General features: G+C 37.0%; 4 protein-coding genes across 10 annotated transcripts in view; 3 read left to right on the top strand and 1 right to left on the bottom strand.

The window, feature by feature from the left end:
* Positions 1-356: 356 nt before the first annotated feature.
* Positions 357-18,309, bottom strand: LOC110856149 (sodium leak channel non-selective protein). 6 transcript variants are annotated; one of them, XM_035856855.1, is made up of 48 exons: positions 18,076-18,309; positions 17,688-18,003; positions 17,415-17,605; positions 17,284-17,328; positions 17,177-17,205; positions 17,012-17,082; positions 16,809-16,935; positions 16,706-16,732; positions 16,397-16,636; positions 16,190-16,310; positions 16,060-16,084; positions 15,910-15,993; positions 15,755-15,807; positions 15,661-15,691; positions 15,366-15,561; positions 15,166-15,291; positions 15,032-15,089; positions 14,854-14,958; positions 14,569-14,779; positions 14,412-14,485; positions 14,235-14,340; positions 14,075-14,128; positions 13,905-14,005; positions 13,711-13,817; positions 13,562-13,648; positions 13,147-13,458; positions 12,852-13,077; positions 12,510-12,681; positions 12,379-12,413; positions 12,139-12,313; positions 11,841-12,042; positions 11,724-11,758; positions 11,571-11,656; positions 11,452-11,488; positions 11,100-11,362; positions 10,836-11,033; positions 10,702-10,754; positions 10,590-10,636; positions 10,285-10,499; positions 10,194-10,210; positions 10,093-10,119; positions 9,983-10,025; positions 9,885-9,921; positions 9,759-9,818; positions 1,844-1,920; positions 1,488-1,775; positions 1,004-1,423; positions 362-790 (listed from the first exon to the last, which is right to left on the bottom strand). In XM_035856855.1, the coding sequence occupies exons 3-48, from the start codon at positions 17,505-17,507 to the stop codon at positions 581-583; spliced, it is 5,406 nt and encodes a 1,801-aa protein (XP_035712748.1). In that variant the 5' UTR covers positions 17,508-17,605; positions 17,688-18,003; positions 18,076-18,309; the 3' UTR covers positions 362-580. The 6 variants fall into 6 exon arrangements, with proteins under 6 accessions (XP_035712747.1, XP_035712748.1, XP_035712749.1 ...); XM_035856854.1 differs by having other exon boundaries at positions 357-790; positions 17,415-18,003; XM_035856856.1 differs by lacking the exon at positions 1,004-1,423 and having other exon boundaries at positions 17,415-18,003.
* LOC118437661 (ATP-dependent RNA helicase glh-2-like) lies at positions 8,071-9,354 on the top strand. The gene is made up of 5 exons (XM_035856862.1): positions 8,071-8,331; positions 8,406-8,470; positions 8,576-8,807; positions 8,866-8,911; positions 8,981-9,354. The coding sequence occupies exons 3-5, from the start codon at positions 8,576-8,578 to the stop codon at positions 9,204-9,206; spliced, it is 504 nt and encodes a 167-aa protein (XP_035712755.1). The 5' UTR covers positions 8,071-8,331; positions 8,406-8,470; the 3' UTR covers positions 9,207-9,354.
* An 18-nt stretch (positions 18,310-18,327) lies between the features above and the next one.
* On the top strand, positions 18,328-21,322 carry LOC110856151 (WD repeat and FYVE domain-containing protein 2). The gene is made up of 11 exons (XM_022104605.2): positions 18,328-18,445; positions 18,843-18,926; positions 18,994-19,045; positions 19,128-19,199; positions 19,270-19,317; positions 19,398-19,700; positions 19,787-19,969; positions 20,065-20,124; positions 20,208-20,378; positions 20,449-20,616; positions 20,701-21,322. Exons 2-11 carry the CDS (start codon positions 18,905-18,907, stop codon positions 20,852-20,854), a joined length of 1,233 nt encoding a protein of 410 aa, XP_021960297.1. The 5' UTR covers positions 18,328-18,445; positions 18,843-18,904; the 3' UTR covers positions 20,855-21,322.
* A 2,249-nt stretch (positions 21,323-23,571) lies between these two features.
* LOC110856150 overlaps positions 23,572-24,849 on the top strand; it is a 45,061-nt gene continuing 43,783 nt past the window's right edge. For both annotated transcript variants that reach the window (XM_035856960.1, XM_022104603.2), the window contains exon 1: positions 23,572-24,724. The gene's annotated coding sequence lies outside the window, so the exon portion shown is untranslated. The remainder of the gene's footprint in view (positions 24,725-24,849) is intronic.

Here is a 24,849-nt window from a genome sequence, read left to right as displayed (position 1 = left end):
TAATAAGATGAGTAGTCATGTGTATAGTGGGTTATGTACATTAGATGCAGTTCAGTTCAATGCAATGCAGTCCGAGAACGAACCGAAGAACAAATCCAATAAGTTGACGTCACTTTTCTCGGTGTTTATCACATGGAGGGAGCCGCCAGGCTTCGGGTACATGCAACTCCTTTCTTTCTTTCTTGGATGTGGAAGTAGTAGTTGGGCTTTCTCTTTTCTCCTAGTCATCACAGCTTTCTCTTCCAAAAAAAGCATGAAAAGTCCGAACGATGTGTCATTTTTTGTGATTGCATGCACACAGAATATCTGCATGCAAAGTTTGGTCCAGTTTAGCTTGTACATTTTTTCTCTCTCTCTGAAATATGAAAGAATTAAACTTTATTAAAAATTAGGCAACTTTATAAAATCCTTTCCGGGCATTCTTTCGACTAACAAACTAGTAATACTTATGTAAATTTCTGCCAGTTTCTGTATAGCACCAATTCTAATTCCTGAATAGTACCAATCATCACATTACATTTCAAATAATAACAATACTGTCATATAATACTGAACTGATTTCATACTACATATATTTCCACTAATTAGTAATATGATTCTCTTGTTCATCACTGGCTGACAACTCCCCCCACCAATTTTGTATGTCGCCAACTCTTCTTCCAAAGTGTGAACTCTGTAGTTCTGCTTTTTTGACGCCTCCAGGTCCAACCCCTAGGGAAAATTTGGACTGTTGTTCATCCCAAACCATGCCTTCTCCGGCGACTGATTGTCCTTGACCATCTTTGGCAACCTGGAAAACAAGATGAGATCAATTAGTGATTTACTAAGTGTTCTCAATGTGAAACGCTCGCTTCAAATGGTAACACGCAGCTGTGCATTGCACAATTTTTACAGTGAATATTACTAGTCACTTTCTCTAGATAACTACAATTTATAAAATCGTCAGGCGTTTCAAAAGAGAGTAACTTGTTGATTATTAATAAATTCAAGAACGTCAACTAACTAAGAATGAGAGTCGTTTCGTATCACTTCCAGAGCTGACGCTGTCAGATCGCGAAGACGACGACACATGAGACAGTGGTTCGTCCAGAGATCGTCCAAGTTTTTGCTTTAATGCGGATTTCGGTTCAGGCCCGAGAGAACCAGTTGTAGAAGTAATGGATGGTTGATGAAAAGGTGCATGGGGGTGGATGGCTCCAATGTGGCCTTGGTGATCTTGATAGGACGCTGGTGAGGTTACGGAGGAACCAGACTGGGCAACCAGACCAGGACTTATTTGTCCTTGGCTGGGTGTGGCAGCATTGGAGACCATGGGTGATTGTCCAACTCCAAAAGTTAGTGGAGGTTCGGGTTGTTCATTAATTAGAGTTGTTTGCTGTTCAGTCGCTGCTGCAAATCCTTTGATGAGATTCTGATGTTGGTTCTACATTAATAATACCGATCAACTCGATTCCAATTTTGATAAAGAAAATCATTTTTTAACTTACTGCCCGAATTCGTTTGAGACATCCTTCCAACCACGATCGTATAGTTTGTTTTGCGACCTCTTCTTCAATTATATACTCCAATTCTTCTCGAGCCAGCAGTTCTTCTAATTGCAAAGATTTTCTTATGTCTACAGATCTGTAGGAAAGCATGTTCAGTACATCATGGAATGTGACATCTTCGCCATTATGTAGTCTTTCGACTTCATAACACATGTGCTTAAATAACAATTTATCCTTTAGCAGATCCACTTGAAGTCTACCACGGAGGAGTCGAAGGATAAATTTTACCTACAAACAAATAGAAAAATATTATAATTAACCCATATGAACTATCTATTGTATAATTTTACGCTAACCCTTCTAACTGGAATTAATCCTCTTTGATGAATGTCGACCACGTTCCACGTATTCTGAAAATTGCGGATGTCAGCGTCTGAAATTTTCAATTTAAAAATTTAGCGAAGCTCCCCAAGTAGAATTTTACGTAAAATGTGCGTAATTTTTAGGATGTGCTTAAAACGCAACACAATTTTATGCATTATTAGGAAGTATTACATAAGTATTGCACGCATATTTGTTTTACGTTAGTTTTGTTTACAGAATATGCTACCAAACCACACACGTTTTATGTGTTACATATTTCATCAGCTCCACGCCAAATTTTTCTTAATTTTAAAATGACTGGAAAAAGGCTAAAAACCAAAATGTAGGCGAAGCTCCACGCCAAATTTTTGTTAATTTAAAATGAGATTTTTTATTTCTTATTCTTAATGATACAATTTTTTGTAATTCTGCGTACAAGTCTCCGTCTACATTTAATTGTCTGCGTCCTGCTCATTGCTTTGTGATTTAATCATTTCGAGATGTACAGGTAGAGTTAGATGGTTTTGAAGTTGATTCGAGTGTAAAGTGAGAAAATTACAAGGGAAACAGAAATACCACTTCAGAATCATCCCCTCGGTGTGTAGTCGTGTCTTTAGATGGAGTGCCCAAAGATCCGTTCTGTTTGTCGAATACAGACATTTGGGACAAGGAAAACGAGCTGATGGGTCGAATTTTGCTTTTTTCTTTGCACACATTGCCCTATGTGCTTCAAACTGGCCAACATCCGGAGTCTCGGCTGGACAATCAGGACATTTTTGCATTCGAGTTGAAAAATGGCCTCTACAAAGAACTGCATGCCTTGCCATCCATGTATCTTGTGTGCACCTGAACCCACAATTTTTCGGACAACGGAAGGGCTTTTCTTTGGTATGAACACGAATATGTTTCTCCATAACACTGTACTTTTTAGTCATGTAGTCGCAGTATGGACACACTCGTAATTTTTCTAATTTTATAATATCTTCTAAATCTGGCAAAATAACTGCGATTTTTGGCGACTTAACTAAGCTTTGCAAATGTGTGGAAATATACCGAATCTCACATTTTAAATTAATGTGGTCACTGAGATTCATGACATTTTCATTGTACATAGGTTCAACCATATGATGCAGTTCGTGCATTTTCTGAGAAACTATGATATAATCCAGTCTAGACTTTGAAATGCCTTGAAATCTTGTAAACACATTGTCCGGCCATAATTTCCCGCAAACATCCATGAAACCTAGTTTCATAAATATTTTTTTGCATTTCTCGAATATTACGCATCTCCCATCATTTGGATGCATCTTTGGCGACAAACAAGTATTATGCTGCATCATGTTGAAGTCACCAACCAAGACAGCGTATTTGTCTTTAAGCTTTTCAGAAAATTGCTGTATAGTTGCCACCCATTTTAACCTTTCCTCATCACGTACATGATCATTACTATGATTGGAGGGAAAGTATACATTTAGAAAATAAATGGCATTATTCCCAAACAGTTCAGATTTGATACTAATCAACATAATTCGAAAAGGATCTTTTTTTGGGATGTCTGTGAAATTTTTCTCAAGGTCAATATGATTAACTTGCAGACCTGTTTTAAAAAAAACGCATAATCCGTAACACTGATATGTTGAATATTGGGCTACATGAGGCTGGTGGAAAATGCTATCAAACCCTTTCCTTTTAGCTAAAGCTCTAATAGCAGGTTCTTCAGTCGGGTTTAGCTTTGTCTCCTGAATGAACACTAAATCCGCCCCTTCCCAAAACGGCATCATATGGACAATTTTTGTCTCATCAATTCCGTTAGCGTTCCACGAATGATATTTGACAATAAAGTCATTTGCAGGAACTTGTATTTGAGACATTTCTTGTGACATTAAATTATTTATTTCAACCGCATAAAGCGGAAATTGATTTGAACCAAACAAAACAATTTATTAATTCACACCGCACAAAGCGGTGTGAATATTTTAGACCGCACAAAGCAGAATTTTATTTCATACCGCACAAAGCAGTTGAATCACGAAAGTATGGACTAGAATTAAACAATATATACACAAATAAATAAAAATAATCTGAAGCAAAACGTCGAATAGGAATGACAGTGGTAGAATCCTGAAAAACATAAAATATGATTAGCTATCATTATTATAACTACTTTATAGTCACACCTTTAGTTTCTATTGAGGGTATTCACTCGTACTTCGTAATCACAACATACATTGTTTAAAATTTTGCGAACGAAAAAACGATCTGTTAGAATTTGTTCGCAAATTAATATATATTATATTATTAAACTCATCCTTAACGTTGAGCAGATCGAGTGATTACCCTCTTAAGAGCTAACACGACACACCCTTTGAAGACCCCTGACAACCCCCTTTCAAACGTATTATTTATTATTAACATAAACATTGATAAACTATGAAATACACTTAGTTGGCTTGGGGAGTAGAGGAAAAACCCGATGTTGGTGGGTTGGGAAAACCTTTACTTGATCCGGATAGGCGTCCGAGATCACCATTCGGCCCCTTACATGATTTTTGTAAATAAAACGACCTATCATTTAAAATATAAAATAATTCTTCTAATCCTCGTTGACTGGGGACAGCTCCCATGATTGATGCCGCATTCCCGCGTTGAACTGCCAAACTAATCCGTTGAATGAGAAAAGTTGTCGACATTGGTCCAGTGACATCCTTCATCCTCCTCCCAACATCTTGGATGAACTTCAACCCTTCCGTCCCCCATACTCCTGATGTCTCGATAGCCACCGGAACAAAGATATAGTTTGTTTTAAGTTCAGAGTACAGTTTGTGTTTTTTGGTCTCGGCTAGTTTTGCTGCTGTGCCAGCATGTCTAAGTGTGTGAGAGAGATAAGAGGGGGCAAAAGTGTCTGTACATGTAAAGTCCCATATTAGTGAGCGTCCCTGTTTGTAAGGTATTAGTGTTAGACCATCCGGTCTTTTTCCATCTGTCCTACAACACCCTAATGGTTCCCTAATGCTTGGTATGTCTGCAGAAATTAAGGCTCTCTTTATAATGTCATTGGCTTGCGTATGTCTAGAGTGCCTGCCAGCACTTTTTTTACATGAAAGACCATGTAAGCCTAGTTCATCTACTTGTGCGCCGCAAACACATTTATGAGGGAAACATAAATTTAACCCTAACCTCAAACCTATTGCAATCCTGAAGGAATTATCGTCTAAAAGTGTGCCTAAATTCCTCGATGGTAAAGCTTGCAACCATGCACCTGATTCTTTTGACCTTGATGCCAAAATCCTAGCAGTATTTATTGGGGTGGTGGATGATTCCAGGATACGTGAAGATACGTAATTGAAAATTGGACTTTCCCAGGATGATTGAAAAGAAGTAATTGTACTGCGAGGTAGTTCTTCACAACTAATTGACTTCCACAAGTCCTGCGCCTCGGTCACAAGTGAATCGGACAAAGCAGTGACATACGAGGGCAAAATTAAAGAAACCAAGTCAGTGGTGGCAAATGAAGATGCAAGGAAACATGGAGTTGCTAATGTTTTAGATTGTCTAATTCCTAAACCACCTAATTTAATTGGTAATGCAATTTCTTCTAAAGACAAAGGATTAATTTGGCAATTTGTAATTTGTTCTAAGGCATTATGGAGCAATGAATCAAACTCCTCTAGCAAATGTGGAGATTTAAAAATAGGGGCTGCCCTTAGTAGATAAACTAATCGTGGAATAGCTAGTGAATGTTTCAAGAGATAATACGCAATATGGCTTGGAATGGAATGCAATCGACCAGCCATGTTAGTAAAAGCGTGAATCTTTTTGCGGAAAACATGTTCAATAGATTCAAGAGTCAAAGGTGCACCTAAAAGTTCAGCATTTTCCTGAGTCATACATGAAATACCTGGTGCAACTGATTGGAAAGATTCTAGTATACATTGCGTGTTAGTTTGTGGACCTAAAACTGAAACCTCACATTTATCAAAGTTCAATTCTAAACCTACTTCATTTGCACATGAGATAATATGTTGAAAATCGTCTAACACTGTAGTAGGATTGCCACCTAATGTACCATCATCTAAGTACCACATATTAAATTCTGACCCTAAATTTGAAATGACTGGATGCAAGGTTAAACAGAAAAGTGGTGGACCTAACGGATCTCCTTGTTGAACACCTCTACATGAATCAATTAAAGGAGAATTCCACACAAGACTGGATGAGAATCTATAGCACTGATTAATATAAGGATACAAAGTTGGTACAAGTTCGTGAACGGATGAAAGCAATTTCCCTCTATCTACCATATTAAATGCATTCTTAAAATCGATTTTAAGGAAGGCTGTAGGTGATTGATGTGGAAAGGAAAAGAATCTACGGGCAGCGTGTGCTCCTGCTTCAGCACCATTTTTTACGTTGAAACCTACTTGGACTGGACTAAAATAATCCTGAAAGACATGATTCATGACCTTCACACAAATCTTTGAAACTATTCTACGATAAGTGCAACCTACCGCTATAGGTCTAATACCACCTGATTTCTTTTTAAGGGCCGTAAGACTTGCACCGTAAATGAAAGGACAAATATCTAAAGGAACTTTTCCTGCTAACATAAAATTGCAAAATTTTGTAAGAGATTCTAACAATTGAGTTCCTACGTCACCAGTATGTTGTGAAACTAGATCTTTCAGAATTTGTGGTCGTAATGCATCTAAACCCCCTGCTGAACCACTAGGAAATGAGAATATTGCTGAGATAACCTGCTCTGTTGTCGTAGTAAATGGTGGAATGTTAGGCTCATCTAAAACAGTAAAATTGTCTAAAGATTGTTGTGGGTGCTTTTCTACAAGTGTGTCCAAAGTCGCTGAAGAATTGGGAGCGACAACATCATCTGATGTTAAAAGCCGTATCGCGCCACGAATATTTCCTTCGGAAACTTTAGATATGACTTTTGGCCCTATGTCGTTGATTTTGCTACCTGACTTATCAAAGACTGAATTTTTGGATGAAAGTGAAATGAGATAGTCCTGATAAGTATTTTTATCTAAGGATTCAAAAATAGATAAATTATTTCTAATTTTGTTGTTAAGACTTTGACCATTCTTTATATTTGCCCTTGAATCACATTGTAATGTTACATATGGAAAAGTCAAAAGAAGGTGCCATGCCTCTGGTGTGTTTTCAGTTATGCATTTATCTATGGCTGACTTGATTGATTGTGCTACCGGAATTCTACAGGCCTTGGGGCATTGTTTGAGAGTTGGACAATTTTGCCTAAGAGAGGAAATAATAGATTTGAAATCAAAAACAGTTTCTGGAACTTGTTCTGATTTTAACTGGATCCCTACGTAATGATATTTCGAAGCGCCATGAAATTCTGTCCTAAGTCTTTTGGTCCTAATGTTTGAAAATGAATTTTTTATCAATTTCCCAATTTCTGCATCGTTTAAGGGTTTGAAAATGCCTAACGAGTCCTGTCTATACGCTTCATGTAACAGATTTTTCTCAATTATACCTCCTGGGACTATATTGTTATTTAGCCACTCTAATGTGAGAGATGTACATGTTGCTTTGCTAGATATAAAATTTGAAAGTGGTGTACTTAATGTAGAAATTGGTTGTGATGCACGTGGATTTGTACAGGGGCTTGACTGTATAATTTGACTATGTGTGCCTAGAGTAGACTGATTTGCAGGCGACGGTGTGTTTGAGTTTACTTGGGGGCCTATTTGTGTATGTATTTGGGGACAGTTTGCGCAGAACCAGTCATCTTCAGGAATGGCCTGCAAAAGAAGACAAGAGGTGTGATACCACAAAAGACATGCAGAACATTCTATCCACTCATCTGTTGCTGAAGATGATGGTCCTGGGCAGCCCGACACCGGACAGAAAAGGTCATCGGAAACGGGATTTAAACCCTCGGTGGTATGGGGGAGCGGTCGGGAGGATGTGGGAGGAGGACATTTTCTTGGTCCTGTCCTCTTCTTTTGCTTATTCCTCTTCTTTCTTGGTCCTGGATGTGGTCGTGATGAGGATGATGATGTAGGCGGCAATGGGGACGATGACGGCGGCAGCGGGGACGATGACGGCGGCAGCGGGGACGATGACGGCGGCAGCGGGGGTGATGACGATGATGGCGGGAGGGGAGGAAGTAGCGTCAAGTTTACATATTTCCATATATCTAGTGACTTGAAGAGCGGCATCGTGGTCTGACGACTTGTATCCAACAATACTGGCAATTTCCTTCCACGCTTAAAATATATAGACGGGGGCGGAATTCAAGAGTGAAAGTAGAGGGACTTCCAACGATAGATAAGTAGTATCTCCGGTGTAAGTTACCAAGTCAAGTTTTAAGTGCGGTGGTGATAGAAAAAGTGAGAACATGGATAAAGCTTTAAAAAATAGCAATCGTACCGGAGGAGTCGTCGACCAGCCGTCGTTTTTCGCCGTTTTTCGCGTCTTTTTTTGTTAGGAGTTCTGGATCCAGGTACGTTTGGCATCAGACAATTAAAAACTCAACAAATTAAAATTGTAACTAAATTTTGTTTTATTAAATTACAGATTGGCTTTGTCTTCAGAAGAAGGAGTCCTATACCGTATACATTTCTTGAAGGAGTTAAGAGAAGGTAAGAGTTTACAACGAAATCATTGATATTAGAATATTTCTATTTAAATTTAATAAAATCTAGATTAGCAAAGTTAAACTAAATTACGTTTTCGTTAATTTTCAGATGGATTATATCGAACTAAATTACAAGGGCCCCGCTGGGGGCCTTCGTCGTGCAGTCTTGGGCAATGATGGCAGGGGTCGAGGAGGAGGATCATTTAGAGGTGGTGACAATGGCCGTGGTCGCGGATTTGGAAGGAACCGAAACGGTGTCCACTCCAGAGGACGTGGTGGTGGTGGTTTTGGAAATGGACGTGGTAGTGGTGGTTTTGGACGTGGACGTGCGTCCTATACAAGTAAGATTAATTTAAATATTACGTGATTCCTACTCTTACTTTTATATTGCATTCATAGAGAAGCAAAAGTGCCGGAAATGCAAGGAGAGAGGGCATTATGGAGAGTAAGTGTTATTTTCTTTAATAGTCACGTTTATTTGAATGCTTTATGACACTCTATATTTAATTTATAGTGTCTGTCCATATACGGTTGAAGAAGCTGCCTCTAAAATTGCAGCGGCATTACAGAAACACGCAGACGCGGCTAACAACGCCTTACAGAAGAATGCAGCTGCTTCTGCTGCTTCAGCTGAATCATCATCATCTGTTCCAGTAGCCCATAAGCCACCATTTGCGGGCTGGAAACCAGGTTTCGTCATGCCGCCACCACCTACTAATGCTGCTATGGATCAGAACTAACGTAATTGTTTCTTTGGTCCCATTAATTGGTCTGGTCACTTGTAGGAAGATAGCACCAAAATTTATGTAATCTATTGTTGTACAACTTTGTACTTTCTCTCTTATTATTTGTAAAAAAAGTAGATATACATAATTACACTTTATAAATGTATTTAACTCAGTTCTTATTAATTTCTGTTAAAACTTCAATTAATTTAATCAAAATGTGTGATCCATTTATTCTAAATGTCGCAAAATATTTACGTAATTAATTAAACAGTAAATAAAATACTAAAAGAAACAAAATCAGAATTATGTAATTTATTTCATTATTTATACAAAAATCCAAAGCTATGTTACAACAATTTATTGATTTAGTACTTTTCCAAAAATTTATGAACCAACAATTGATAAAAAAAAATTTTCCAGTCATTCTATAAATTAAGAAAAATTTGGCGTGGAGCTTCGCCCAAAATTCGAGTTTCTTTCGAAATTTCAGTGGATATATTAATACCAAAGATAACCAGTCTTTAAAAATTACAAAAATGCATAAAAAAATTTCAAAAAACTTACAACTGAGTAGTGCATCCTCCTCATTTGAGTAAAACAGCGTAAAATTCTCCATAATAATGGCTGTAAGTAATAAAATGCATTAATATTCATCGTAAGGGTTGCGACAAAAAACAATTAAATACTGACCGACAAGTAGGTTCAAGACGATGTAAGTAATAATAACCTATACAAAATTATAGATGTGACTTTAGCACAAAATTTTGCATTAAATTTTACCCACTTACATAAAACGAGCAAAAGTACGCTAATGCTGCAGTCTTATTCCCACTGGAAAATAAAATACATAATGGTTCACTCATATTGGTAAAATTTCTTGTAATTATTAATCACTTACCAATCGGTTTGCCAGAAATTTTCACCCCTAGTGTTAAAATAATCAGAAATAAATAAGCATGTATTTAAATAATGACTAATTTCATAATTAAAAAATCTTACTGAGTGCAATATGGAGGCTAGAAAATAAAAAGTAAACCAACCTTAAATATAACTTGTAAATAATTACACCAAAAAAAACCTTTCATCTAACCTGGACCATACAATCATGCATGATTTTATTCCAATCTTCTCCCGTCACAATTCGAAACAACATTGCCACTCCTTTCGTTGCTGTTCCAAAGTTGGCATGTCTTGACAATCCTTCTCCATATTTCACCGTTCCAAAAAGTATAACGCCCGCAAAACCGTAGAACACGATCAACAGGAACATTCCCATTATAATAAAGAAACTTTTGTAGACGGACACTGCGATTTTAATAGTTTTGTTAAAATTGAAGAGCAAAGTTTTAATTTATTTATATTTATGCATTCTGGTCGTTACTAATAAATTCTTACCGACAACGGTTAACATTAGCATTTTCAAGGTAGCATGTTTTCCAGTACTGGAAGTGAAATAATTTATATAAAGATAAGCCAGCAAGTATGTAGAAGGAAGACTGGTACTTACATCGTAAAGAATCTCAGGATAATAACAGTATACCCAAATGTTACAGCAATATCCTACAAAAATATGTATGTACAATTAATTACTACTTTCGTTTAACTCTGTAAATATAATCAATCACACATGTTACTACTTACCCCTTGAAACATGTACCACAACGCAATCCATAAAACTCCCATCACTGTGACGAACAGGTCATATCTGTTCCTTCGAGATTGCCAGTATCCCAGCAGAGTAAAAGCGATCACTTTCATCAGCACTTCAAATACGAATATGCACGTCAGCATGGTTGAGATTGATGACAATGTCACAGTCGCACTTCCTTCTTTCTCCCACTAGGATGCAAAACAAATTAAATTATGTCGATTCAAATATCAGATTTTTTGTGCTAGATTCCATACCCGAATGCATAGTAATCCACTGTTGATCAGGACTGCCAACGCGATGAAGCGTTTAAACCAAATGTTTTGAGTAATATCATACGCAATGCATCTGACCGCATGACCATCCGGTCGAGGTGGAAGATGTAGAGGCTGAGCGATTTTCAAACGCTTTTTCAAGTCACACCAACGTCGTTGATCAACCGTTAGAAGGGCAGTTCCCTTGTTTTGTGAGTAGTTGGCAATCACGACACCGACAAATAGCGTGACGCCGATCATACAACCTGTGAGGAGAGAGTATTATTAGTGGTTATGGGAATGCTCGTAGTATAGTGTCGTAATTAAGGTCGGGAAGGCATAATTCGTCACAAACCCAAGAATACAAATACATGAATATAGATGAAGTGCATCTGTAAAATAATAAGCAATGTTAGCACCATTACAAAACCATGATGTTAATAATTTGTAGTAAAATTAAATTGGCCCACTCACTGGTTGAATAGATTTTCCTAAAACGTCCCTAATATCCAGCCAACCTTTGAAACTTAAGGTTTCAAATAAAGCGAGCATGGCGTTTCCTGTAAAGAAATATCACTCTTTATGTGGTATTAAGTATGTTTCAGTTATCTTAATAAAGTACGTTACCAATGTTGTCAAAATCAAACCGCCGTGGATTAGACCTTCATACGAAGACAAAATCGTTTAAAAATCGTCATTTAATGTATTAAAACCATTACTACGGAGGTAGAAATGTGAAATTACCAAACACGTGGGACGGTGAAAGCCGGATATCTTTCTCCCAAAGCAGGTTCCAGCCGCATTTTTGTGACGTAAATTCTTCTCTTGAAAACCCCAGTGCATAGTTCTCTTGAAGTAATATTTGGGTCATTGCATCTCGCCATCTTTCCCCCAAACATTTGGACGCCATAAGAAGCAAATACGAAAAGTAGAACGATGAGGAGAACTGGAAATTTTCAGAAAAAAATCGTAATTCTTCTCTCTGCCGTATTATGATGGTGTAGTTGATGGTTATAAAATAAATTATACAATAGACACTGACCGGATACGAGTAAAATTTCCTTGAATCCTCGACACAGTTCAAACACAACTTTTCGCATGTGAGGGACAAGGTTGTAAATGCGAAGTGGTCGAAGACACCGCAAAACCATGATGGCTTGAGCCCCTGATCCCTGCGGTACTTCGTTCGGGAGCCAAATTGCAAATACAAGGCTAACCTAAGATTCAAATAACACACAGTTATTATAACTGGACATAAATAGTGTTTTTATAAATTTCTTACAATATATATAAATAGATCCAATATTCCTGCCGCATCTAGTGTCAGAATTTAATAAAAATTTAGCATTTAAAAATAAAAATCATGAAAAGTTATTTACGTAAGTATGACAGAATGAGACAGGATTTATGTACCTTTCAATAATGCATTAGGAGTAAATACTAATCCGTCAGCAAGTATTTTCATTCCAAGTTCAATACTCATGAGTATCACGAATCCATATTCGGCTATTTGAAGCGATAACTGTTCAGTTACTCGGTACGTCGGATTTTCAAAAGCCATCGACATGCAGGACAACGTTGTAACCTATGAGCATTTAAAAATACTAGAATGTGAGACAAAATTGGAACATTAAAGAAAAACCTCAGATGTTAAAAGTATTGTTGAGCTTGACTTTTACTGAATTTTCTCGAGTAATCGGTTTACAGTTTCGGCAGTATATAAATAAATATGTTGTGGACATAAAATAATATTACCGTTATCATAATCCAATCAAGATAGGTAACCAGGCCCAACAAGTTGTGAAGTCGTTTGTACTTCAATTTTCTTTCTTGGCCGGTCATCGGATCGCGAGACTTTGGATCGTATCGAGCTGACACAATTGTTTGACAAATTCTGCGGAACCTACTTTCTCTCGGAACAGAAAACAAGGGTGTGTCGAATAAGGGATGATTTTCTCTAAGATCCATTTCACGTTGGTTTCTATATTTGATTAGAATAAGGTAAAATTTAAGAGCGTTCGATATCGTAAAGGTTGCAATTTGTTGTTACCGTCGCATTTCTGCTTGTTGCTTTTTCGCTTGAAGCAACTTAATATCAACGTCATGCGGACTTTTCAGCATTCTGCTAAGAGCTCCAGCTTGACCATTGCCGTCGAGAAAATGTTCATACGTTTGTTTCATTTTCAACGATCCAGATCTAATGCTTCTTCGGATGGATTTTCTTTGATCCAGTCTGTGCTTAAAATTCACGGTGGCCTGATTACCAATGCCTCCTCCTTTCCCTGGAATTGGAATAGGGCCAGAGTCTCCAAGTACCATTCGCTGGTTGTCCGAATCAGATACCAACGCAGTCACGAAATATCTAGGGGTGAAACAACAGAATGAAATTAAATCCATGTCTAATTTGTAATTAACAGGTACTCGTAACACTAGGAGTACTAGGACGAATTAATAAATAGTGTTACTTTTTCAATTGCTTGTTCATGCTCCGTTGTCTTAACGTTGGGGTCAATAATTTCAGAATCTTTTGTTTCCGATAGAGTAGAGGCTCGCTGTAAGAAGATAACAATTTTAAGGTAGGTCCTATAACATGAAAGGAGGCATTTTAACTCACCGTTCATCAGCACACCAATCAAGTTTATGATTGCCAAGAATTATGGGATTAATGTTATCCTCGATATCCACTTCACTAACAAACTGTCTCATGAAAGATTCCCTGACCTATTTTGGAATAATATACTTTTCAATTGCATACCGAAAAAAATAGCTGTATTTGTTATAACTCGGTGGTCCGGTCATTTAACTTACTTTTGGAAGAATGAAGTCTGAGGGAAGCTTATTGAGTCGTGCCATTTTAGGACTATCTGGAAACTTTTCAAACATTCTCAACCTCCAAGGAAGCCAGGAACCTAAACATAGTTTACAAATTATTGTATATTAATATTTAGACACACTATTTTCGGGTTAGTAGTTTATACCTTTAATTTCTGCAGATTGTTCTCTGAATTTCAACTGCTTTAGTTTTTTGATATCTATTCATGTGTGTGGAATTGTGTGTTTAAAAAATTATGGATAAGAATTAAAGTCATGATAATCCATGAGTTATACATATATATTATGCTATGACCAGTTACATACCTTCATCAAGTTGCAAGTTATCCAAAATTACAGCGACGAAGAGACTCAACACGATCAAAGTCACGAAAAGATGGTATAGTATAAAGTAAATGGCAACAATTGGAGCCTAAAAACATGGTAATAAATAATATGAGAAAAAATATTACATTTTAATTCACAAATAAATTGCAAACTTACCAAAGTATCCGAAGTCCGCACCATTGTCTCATCCATAACTTCTACCCACGCTTCTTGAGTAAGAATTTGAAACACTGAATATAAACAATAATATGTTAGAAAAATGCTCTGATAAGTAACTAACCCAAATATTAATAAATCGTGATATTTTACTCACTGGACATGAAGGCTTCAGGAAATGTTTCAAATTTTGTAAAATTTGTGTCAGTCAGAAAGCAGAAGAGTTGCATGGAAATACTGGACGTAATAATCAGCAAGCACATGGTAAAGATCACCAGTGACCCCAACTTTTTTCCAGGTCCAAAAATCTTGTGGACAAAATCTTCCAGCATCGGAGAAGCTTTAATTAGTCGAAAGACCCTTAAGACCTGAAGAAAAAATAGTGATGCATAAGATCCCATAATTATTTACGAACGAACAAAAAACGAATAAAAATATCAACCTGGAAATATGTCATTGGTGACAAATAAAAATTCGGGATGATGTGGATTGTTGTTCCAACCACTAGTAAAAGTTCAAACTTATGAATTGTTTGACGAAAGTAACCCTGAAAAATATTCATGTGCATTTTAATTAAGATTGATCTTCAAATGTAAATGAAAAATATTTGATTAATTTACTTTCGGACCCAAGCACCAAATTTTAAACATGGTTTCACAGTCGAAGAATATTGTAAATCTGTAATTTAAGAAACATGGCAAGTTTCATGTATATGTACATATTTTTTAACCTGATTTATGATTCTGAACTTTACCCAACTTCGATGTAGTAATACTTGTCCGTAATTGATTTTCTGTTCACATCTTCGTGGCTCTCGGTTTTAAAATACATTGTAGATGTAACAATTGCGTTTGCTAAAATTGCTCCCATCCCCAACAATCTGTAAATCCCATGAATCATCATGAGTGGAAATCAAGTAATTTTGGAGTTACCTTTACGCAGTAAATATTTTACCGGAAAACCGCAGACATTAGAATTACTTGAAACGGCCATGGGGCAATACCCTTCTGCTTATCTCCATCAATTTGAATCAATTTCCACCCATAGTCATCACCCGATAGAATTTTGGACGCTTGCTCCTCTGCTAATCTTCCAGTGGCTCGATTTCCCCACATTTGTTGAAATTGAACTCGAATTTCGTTAAATGTCTCTATTGATATATGCAAATTTTTTCGAATTAAATTTTTTATTACAATGAAGCATGATCAGAAAAATAAAATATGCATGAAATAGTTATTCAGAAACGGACCTGTTATGACTGCAATGAACACATTTTTTACCTGAAAAAATAATCGGTTTGATCATGTCAAATTTTAGAATAATCGGACAATGAGATTAAGTACCAGCCACGCCAAGAAGAAGATCATTGTCACAAAATATAATGGTGCACGCCATCCTGGTAAGACGAGACAAACCACGTTTTTAATGCATTAGTTTTTACCTTAAGATTAGTAGATATAAAGGATGCAATCTATTTTCTAAGAATTTTGACCCCCACCTGGTAAACTATCCATCGCACGATGCATAACGTAAACCCACCCCTCCTGAGATGACGCTTGGTACACGGTGAACAAACTTGTCGCTGAGAATACAAATGACAAAATATTTATGGACTAAACTTGTCGTAGATTCAAAGTTATGTTCATACCAAATTCATCGAACCCTTGAAATCCCTACAAATAAAATAAAATAAATTGCAATTAAAGCTAAAAATGCATTAAAATGCTCATAATTCATTGCATCCATAACGAATCCACATTTCTAAAATTCATGCACACCTGCTTGTATTTGGATATCTCTAAGCGAACGCATTGAAATCCACCCGGACATTGGTATCCGGATTCGTTATCCTTTGAACAATACGTGTCGGGGATGGCCAAATCATTTATGGTAAGATTTCTAAACAAAATTGGCAGAGTTATAATTCCATACAGATAATTATTGATTCAATTTAAGTTTTTTAGGGAATATGTACTTATACGTACCTGGGGTTTGTACCATTCAACACGCAATGATTTCGCAGTTCTCCGAAGAACTGAACACCAAGTAAACCATACAGACTCATGAAAAATACAAAGAACAACGTAACGTTGTATATTTGCTGAGACGACCGTTTGAAGATTTGATTGATTCTGGACTTTGGCATAGAAAATTTTAAGAAAACTCTGATAAATCGGATCATTATCAAGGGACGTGGTGCCCGTAAAATGGACAAATACGAGTAACTGTAAAAAAATAAAGCCTCATGAAAATTTACGCATGCATATATTAAATCAATACAGAACAGGGCTTACTGAGGAACCAATCCCATCATTTCAAACCTACAAGTTGTAAGCAAAACCATTATTTTCATTCCTACAATTTTGCACAAATGCAAATAATGCTGTGATAGCCTACATTTGAAGGACGAGTGAAGTCCACAAAAAGAAAACCATGATGCAATCAAATCGACACCAACGATCTCTGAAATATCCGTTTGGCTTCTTGAAAATTCCTCGAACATGCATCTTCACAATCATCTCGGCTATTATTCGGAGGAAAATATTTTAATTGGTATTCTTTTTTTAATTTGCTAAATTATGCATGTTAAGTTATCTTACCCGTGAAGAGAAAAGTGACCACCAAATCCGCCACGAAAGTAAAGATTAACAAGAATTTGTAGCTGTCGAATCTAAAAAGTTATAATGACGAAAATATTATTCAAGTATGCAACTCATAATACTAGTTAGGATTTAATTAAATAAAAGCAGCTAATTTATTCTTACGTTCTTGGCGTATTCATACAAACACTTATCTGAAATGATTAATCACAAAAGGATGTAAAATGCTTTTTTTACTGACCCTCTCTGTACAGATAAATAGTACCACTTACCAAAGAGACAAGGGCACACCCCCGAAGCAATCTTCTCACCCATTTCTAAGAAATCACAATCAACCAATCTTATTAAATGGTGCGCTTATTAAAATCATAAACAAATTAGTAAATATCATTCTAATTCTTACCCATTCGATGTCTGCGCTTTCATTCAACGTTTCATCGGGCCCATAGTCCGCCAAGATAGGCTCGGGTCGCAGACTTTGCTTTCTCCCGAGCATTTTGCCAAATTACTGACCGACTAAGCAGTCACTGGACTGGACTTCTGCTGGAACTGGATGATCACATCCTGTCAGTAGTAACTAACTAGGATTGCATACTATCCAACAAAAAGTTGTAATGCTGAAGAGAAATCGGAATGGCAGATGTTTCCGTAAAACAAAAAACTTAACGATGTTTACATTTCTTATGTTCTCAGCTCTTCTAGGACTGAATATCCAATTCCGTTCCAACTGCCACATCACAACCGACCGTTCACCGAGTTGTTATATAGCCCATTGCAAAAATTTGGTATACTTTTCTTCTATTTAGAGCAGGGCAAACAGGTAGTAGTAGGAGTGAGAGATGTAATTCTTCCTCCGATCCACGGAGATGCCCGGATTCGGGATTTTGCTCACTCAGAAAGAAAGTGGTGAAGATGCGCTGACCTAGTAGTAGCTCCGCAAATATGGCACTTTGTTCCTCCAGTAAAAACTCCAGCAAGAAATGAATCGATTCCTTGATGAGACGTTAAGAAATCGGTTCAGTTTCAATTCAAAAATTCCAATAATAAAAAGGTCAGAAACTTACAAATCGTGCCATTTTTGGACCAAATTGATGAAAGCAGAATGAAGGCTTCGTCCGAAAGATGACAAAAAGTGGGAGTGCGAGTGGTCGAAGATCCGATGCCACACACGGCTTGAAAAATTGATAACCGTTGAGCACCGTTGAAACCATGTTTTTCTTGAATTTTGACAAAATTTGCAACTTTTTTGGCGTGAAAGTTGCACTTTTGGGAAAATTGAGACCCGATTTGCGTTCACAGGATGAGCAGGATGCGGAATTTTACGAACGCAACGCACGATGATGAGGGTGGAGGCGCTTTTGAGTTGTTGAGAATCTGTCAGACAAAAACAGTCGTCACTTTTTTACATGTCGTGTAATTATCAACTGCGTTTTGGTAAGTCATCTCTGATTTAATTAAGTAGATGGAAATGATAATCACTAATTGTTGTCGGGCTGAGGTTGGTTATGAAAATTTGAACGAAAATTGGCGATTTTTGACAGCTTCTATGAAAGTTTGAAGTGAAATATCGATTTAGTTAATGTTTAGTTTAAATTGGTTGGTGTTTGCATTGAGTCAGGGTTGGTTGGGTTAGAGAGGAGGATTTATTGGGAGGTGGATAATAAAATTAATGGTTTAATTAAGTGATTACGGGGGAGGGCGATTGTAGTGTTGGAATTTTTGTCGGTTTGTCGGGAGTTTTGTAATTGAAATCTGAGAGTTTTTATAGTGTAGATGTTTCTTGGTTAAGTTTTTTAAGAATTAACGAGCAATTTTGTATATTTTGCCGTAGGTATTCGGTAATTAGAGCTGGACAATTTTTTGTCGCAATATATGATAAAAACCTGTTGAATCATGGCTGCTGAAATTAAGCCAGGTAAGAAAATATTTTGATATGTCGTTTTCTGGGTTAAGATAATTAATTTCAATGTTGTCTGTTCTAGGAGTCAAGTTCGCAACGACGAAAAAGCCCGTATTAGTTGGAAAAGTTGAAGGGTGAGATTGATTTCGTTAACTACTGGATCATATCGTAAAGGATTTCCAAGGTCAAAGTTTAATATGTTACATTTCATTCTAGATTTACCGACGACTTAAACGATGCCGTATTAATTCCTAATGAAGATGGCGTAATTACTGCTGGAGATGACAAGTTAGTGTTTAATTAAAACAGTTTATTATACTGTAAATATGTTACATGGTCGTTTAATTAACGTTTCTAGAACTGTACAAGTATGGCTTAAACGAGATTCGGGTCAATACTGGCCAAGGTTAGCTAATTGAATTAATTACTACTTGTCCATTCAAGGATGGTTTGACTTATTTATATTTTTCCATTGATTTTCCTCAGTATTTGTCAATATGTTCCATCCCAAGCGACTTGCATCTATGTCTGCTTCACGTCCCCCGAGTCGCGACTCGTCTTCATTGGGTTGGACAACGGCACTGTGATGGAGTTTAATCTTGCTCCAGATTGCAACAAGTTGGAGCATAAAAGAGATTATTTGTCGCATGTGGGACGAGTGACGGGCGTTTACTGTGAGAAGGGTCGAGTTTTAAGTGTTTCAAGAGATAAAACGTTCCAGTGGGCTGATGTTAGAAAGGGGGAGGTTGTCGCGTCTCATACTTTCGTTGCTTGGTGTACTGCATTACAGTAAGTCACGATTTTTTAGTAGTTGTGGTTAAAGAATTATTTAAAAATTAAGCAGTATTTTTAATTAATTCTATTTGTGCATGCAGATTTGATTCCCTCACGGACCACGCATTTGTTGGGGACTACAGTGGACAGATAACGATGTTGAAGTGCTCTGGGGCCAATAATTTATCATTGGTCACCACATTTAAAGGACATTCAGGGTCGATTAGATCCCTTCTTTGGAATCCGCATACGTCATACTTGTTTTCTGGTTCCTTCGATCAAAAGTAAGGCACTTGGTCTTAACGACAGAAGATATAAAAAACGTAGTACACATTTTACTCATATTTATAATACTTTCAAACTTTAATACTTTTTTTAGTATTTGTCTGTGGGATATTGCTGGAAAGAAAGGAACAGTATATGAACTTCAAGGTCACAAGTGAGTTTGAAATAAATATACTACTTATTGTTAGCCGTAGGAATTTTTACTAATTAGTTATAATTTCCCGTCTTTCTTTGTAGGGGAAAAGTGACCGGTTTGGCGTACCTTAACAGATCAAAGCAGTTAATCTCTGGCGGTGAAGATTCTGTGCTGGTGGCTTGGAACATACAAGCCGAGCGACTTCAGACCCCAGATTGGAAGGAATCAGATTTTTGTGAGATTTGCAAGAAACCATTTTTCTGGAATCTCCGGTGATTATTAATTTTTAAAAGATTGTAAATAACCCCCCACAAACTAACTTATAATATTAATTTAATTCAGAGCCATGATGGAAAATAAGACAATTGGACAGCGGCAGCATCATTGCAGAGCATGTGGCAAAGCGGCGTGTGACAAGTGTTCCAGTCGGAAAACCCCCTTGCCAAAAATGGGATTTGAATTCGAGGTTAGAGTTTGCGACCCCTGTTTCTCGGTCATCACGCAACAAGAGTAAGTCGTTTTTTTCTTCTTCTGAACCGTATAATAATATATTAAAATAAATTAAATATGCATAAATTGTTTGGTTATTTGCAGCCGAGAATCACTTGCTTCTTTCCATGAAGCCAAACATTCTGTGGTTACTGTGCATTTGGATGAAACTCGTTCCCTTCTCGTTACTGTTGGAAGTGACCGTTTAATCAAAATCTGGGATATTTCAGCCCTCAATCAAATCACTCCAACGAACTAACTCCACCCGAGAATAAGTGACATGCCCATAAACACATACATAATTTTGCGAATGTATCAAACTCGAAGAATGACTGAATTTTGACTGTTATTATTATACTGATGATAAAATAATTCATGTTTGTAATTATACCGTAAGGAAAGTCTCATGCAGCATTTTGCAAAATATGACTAAAAATGTAGTATTGAACCACCACCATAACTGTGTCTTTGTTGTCCAGCATCATTACTTATTACTTCTCTACTGATTTTGTCGTTCTATATAATTCTAATTTTTAAAGAGCCATGTATTTTGGGATTCGGTTATGCTTTAAGCAGTAGTGTCAATCTTGTTACAGCACAATTTATTTAGTCAATCGCCGCCACTTTTACTGTTAACATTTATCAAATCCTAATCTAATCTAAGCGTATACTAACTAAACTAATAATAGAATAAATTTAATAAAAATCTACTGTCTGGTTTATAAAAGAGTGACGATTATTTCATAACGATTTCCGGGAAGTCAAGTTATATTTTATGAGTCATCCAGCCAGTTGAGTTCAAACTCCATGAGAAGAATTAAAGTCGACCGGTTGTGTCGTAGTTATCGTGGGAATTTAGCCCTTTGGTAAATAGAATTATGTGCAGGATAAGTATAGCATCTAATCATTTAAGTGCATGCAATGTTTACTTTTCTTCTCCAAAGTCGTATTTGCTTAATTAGCCGTGAATGAGTCATCCAGCCAGACAAGGAGCTATTTTGTTACAACAGTAGTAATTAACAATCAGCGGCCGCGGAAACTGTGGGGACATTAACATCGTAGGATTGGGGGTATATCAGATGGGCAGATGATGCGGACATCGAATAACCGTGGGGACATTGTCCCTCTGTCCGCAGCCACTGTTTGTATGCAATGATATCAATCTACGTCACGTGTACCTAAAATTCTAGTCTGTTTCCCGTGAAAGACAGAAAAATTCTAAATAAATAAATTGATACTGGCCTTTCGTTCCAAGAATAAACGTAGAAAAAGGGAAAGTGTTCTTACGGAATGTATAGGACAAGGACTTTTAAAATGGATTAAGATATTTTTGGGTTATCCAAACAAACTATGATTACTCACTTGGCCATGTAAGATTCATGGAAATGTGGCAGTTTACATTGGACCGACTATTTTAAGTTTTTCATCATAAATTTCTGACTTGATATCACACGCGGATGTGGAAAGAAAACAAACAACGGCCCGACGCATACTTAATACCATTTTAGTTGGTAATAGTCTATGCATAATAAACATGGTGTGAAGGATACATTTTTACAGTGGCCGCGGAAGCTGTAGGGACATCTGGGGGCATTAACATTGTAGGATAAGGGAGGGAGGGGTTTGTATAAAATGGATAGATGATGGGGACCTTGTCCCTCTGTCCCCACCCTTCCGCGGCCACTGCATTTCTATGCACGTAATGCTGATTGGTTTGGTTACACGTCTACTCGTTAGTCTCCAGACTATTTTTGGGATTTTATGACACCTTTCAGAGTATCACGGACATCTCTTTTATTTTATTGTACATCTACCCATGGGTTGTGACCTTCCTTCCACTCCACCATCCAATTTACGTACGTATGAAATGAAACAACAACAGGTAATTTTCCCTCCCACGAAGGTCAAGTGTTCCGTCATAATGTCGTAAAATAATCTGGCCGTGTGTTTCACGAAATTAGTTTGGTTTAGTGTCCATCTTTACGAAAAGTAGAAATTTTCCTTGATGAAAATAAATGATATGAAATGCATGATTTCAAACATGACTCATTTGTCACTCTGCATATTGCATGCAATCCACCTGTCATACTATAAATCCAACAATACCATTTCTGTACATACATCCACCAAGTTAGGAAATAAGATGGGAACTAAAAACCAACCCTTTCCTAATACTGACTCACCACCCCCGTCGTTTTTTACGAATACTGCCTACGGTCGATTCACCTGGCTTGCTTTCTATGCACTTGAGGATCATTCATTTTATAGTTTCAACGGAAGCTCTCATGTCACAGGTAGAGAGGGTCGAATTTCAGCATGTTACTACAACATTTATTTAAACCATGTCCGTCCGTCCACCAGTCAGCCTCTAGTACGAAGATGCAGTATAAGGGCTCTTAACTTGGTATATGGTATCCATCCCAGCTATGAAACCACCTGCCCAAAAAAGTTGGTTACCTGTAAAACGACCAGACCACCTTCTCCCCCCACAAAATCGCGTAGTATACACCATTCTATTCTATTCTGAAATGCAATACAAAGCCTTCGAAGGTAAACGAGACGTTGACTCCTTCCATCTAAAGCTGAAGGATACCTGTTAAACCTATTTGGTAAAGTGTAGCCAAAAATGCGTTACATTGCATGCATTGCATCAAGTTATATCATTGTTGTTTCGCCCTCGTCGTCGTCTTCTTAAGGGGTGTGTGCAGCCAACCATTCGTATCGCCGGACGGCCAACTTCCCTTTGGCTCGGCTATATGTTGCTGTTCATTGTAATTGAAATTTCAAAGGTGTAGTGGACTTGATCTGTAAAATGTATGTGATGCATTCTCCCTCCTCTCGTATGTAGCACTTTTTGCCATACCTTACCTCAGCCCTAGGAGGACCTATGTATGTAGCAAATAGTTGGATATCTTTACAGGCAGTCTACCTGTTTAATAATAAAATATACACGAGAAACGCATCTTGCTTGTCTCGTTAGTCGTAGTAACAGGTGCATTTGCGACGATTGGTGAGAGAGATGGAGTGAATTTTAATAAATAAAACACGAAAAGAGATTTGTCAAAGTGTGTGTGAACTATTTTAATATTCATGCACCACTTTGAAGTAGTGTGACGCAAGAAAAGAAGTAGTAGTGGATTCCTTATTATTTAACAATTTCGGGCATATTTTGGCCTGAAAAGTGACACGAACGGATATCATTTTGTGTCCATTTCGACCAGATTTTAGGACTCGTTTCCAATAAAAGTGCGTGAATTTGGGGAGTGAATTGTTCCAAAATTTGCTGAAAACTAAATTGTGACCATTGTGAAAATATTCCAAAAATAAGAAATTCAATATTGGGAGTGAATTGTTCTAAAATTTAGCGAAATTATACGGAAATATTCCAATAATAGCAAATTCAATATCCCATTAATCCTGTAATATTATGTGAACTGCCAATTACCGTGTTATCATCATCTTCCGTGTGAACTTATCTACCCTGACCGGACGATATTCCCATGATATAAGATACCTACCTACACAAGTATTTTACTTTATCGTCCCTCTGACACAAATAAATTTGTTTTCGTCGTTCCTTCTCTTCCCATCACATCAATCAGTCGGATTGTCAATTCTTTATTGTATGGAAATTAGATTGGATGGGACGACGAAGATGAGTTTCTTCTCCTGTAATCAAAGAAAATAAATGAGCTTGTTCATTTATCGTGCAAGTGGAAGTGTACACGGGAACAAACTATGTATCAACATGATACAAAATTGATTTTATGAAGCGACCGCAATAATTCTAGGATTGATTGGTACTTATCATTCATCATCTAATCTGAGAAGAAGTGTAATTATTGCCAGAAATAAATCTAGGCATCTTACTTATCTAAATATCTCTATCGTTCATTAATACATCAAGAGGACAAACCTTGGCCAACTTCGTTTAAGATATGTTAATGAAGCCATTAGAAATATCAATTACTTTAGACTGTTTCAGTGTAAACGCTGTTATCATCGTCACGTATCTGCTGCAAATAACTGACTGAAGTTAGATATATTTTAACATTGTTTTATTAACGCATTGGTGGAAATTTAACCGTTGATCCTGTAACAAATTGAGAGAGATACGGATGACGACAAGGTGAGACTTTGTAAAAATATGTACCATTGTCCTTTCGCCATACATATATCGTTATTATTATTGCTATTATTGCATCACATGACACTGCAAAAATGAGAGAATTACTACATATGTATGTATGCAAC

Source organism: Folsomia candida, unplaced genomic scaffold (assembly GCF_002217175.1).
Source record: "Folsomia candida strain VU population unplaced genomic scaffold, ASM221717v1 Fcan01_Sc015, whole genome shotgun sequence".
In the NCBI taxonomy this organism is placed as follows: Eukaryota; Metazoa; Arthropoda; class Collembola; order Entomobryomorpha; family Isotomidae; genus Folsomia; species Folsomia candida.
The sequence above is the reverse complement of the archived record's forward strand: the minus strand, read 5'-3'. Positions and strand labels throughout refer to the sequence as shown.

Bases quoted from the DNA above. Each gene is read 5' to 3' on its own strand.
- LOC110856151 (XM_022104605.2), top strand. From the start codon at position 18,905: ATGGCTGCTGAAATTAAGCCAG. The intron at 19,701-19,786 runs GTAAGTCACGAT...TTGTGCATGCAG, and splicing joins GCTTGGTGTACTGCATTACA to ATTTGATTCCCTCACGGACC. The intron at 20,617-20,700 runs GTAAGTCGTTTT...GGTTATTTGCAG, and splicing joins TCGGTCATCACGCAACAAGA to CCGAGAATCACTTGCTTCTT.
- LOC110856149 (XM_035856854.1), bottom strand. From the start codon at position 17,507: ATGCTCGGGAGAAAGCAAAGTCTGCGACCCGAGCCTATCTTGGCGGAC. The intron at 11,759-11,840 runs GTAATTTCACAT...CTTCGTATGAAG, and splicing joins TTCACCGTCCCACGTGTTTG to GTCTAATCCACGGCGGTTTG. The intron at 1,776-1,843 runs GTTAGCGTAAAA...ATTTGTTTGTAG, and splicing joins GATTAATTCCAGTTAGAAGG to GTAAAATTTATCCTTCGACT.
- LOC118437661 (XM_035856862.1), top strand. From the start codon at position 8,576: ATGGATTATATCGAACTAAATTACAAGGGCCCCGCTGGGGGCCTTCGT. The intron at 8,808-8,865 runs GTAAGATTAATT...TTGCATTCATAG, and splicing joins TGGACGTGCGTCCTATACAA to AGAAGCAAAAGTGCCGGAAA. The intron at 8,912-8,980 runs GTAAGTGTTATT...TTTAATTTATAG, and splicing joins GAGAGAGGGCATTATGGAGA to TGTCTGTCCATATACGGTTG.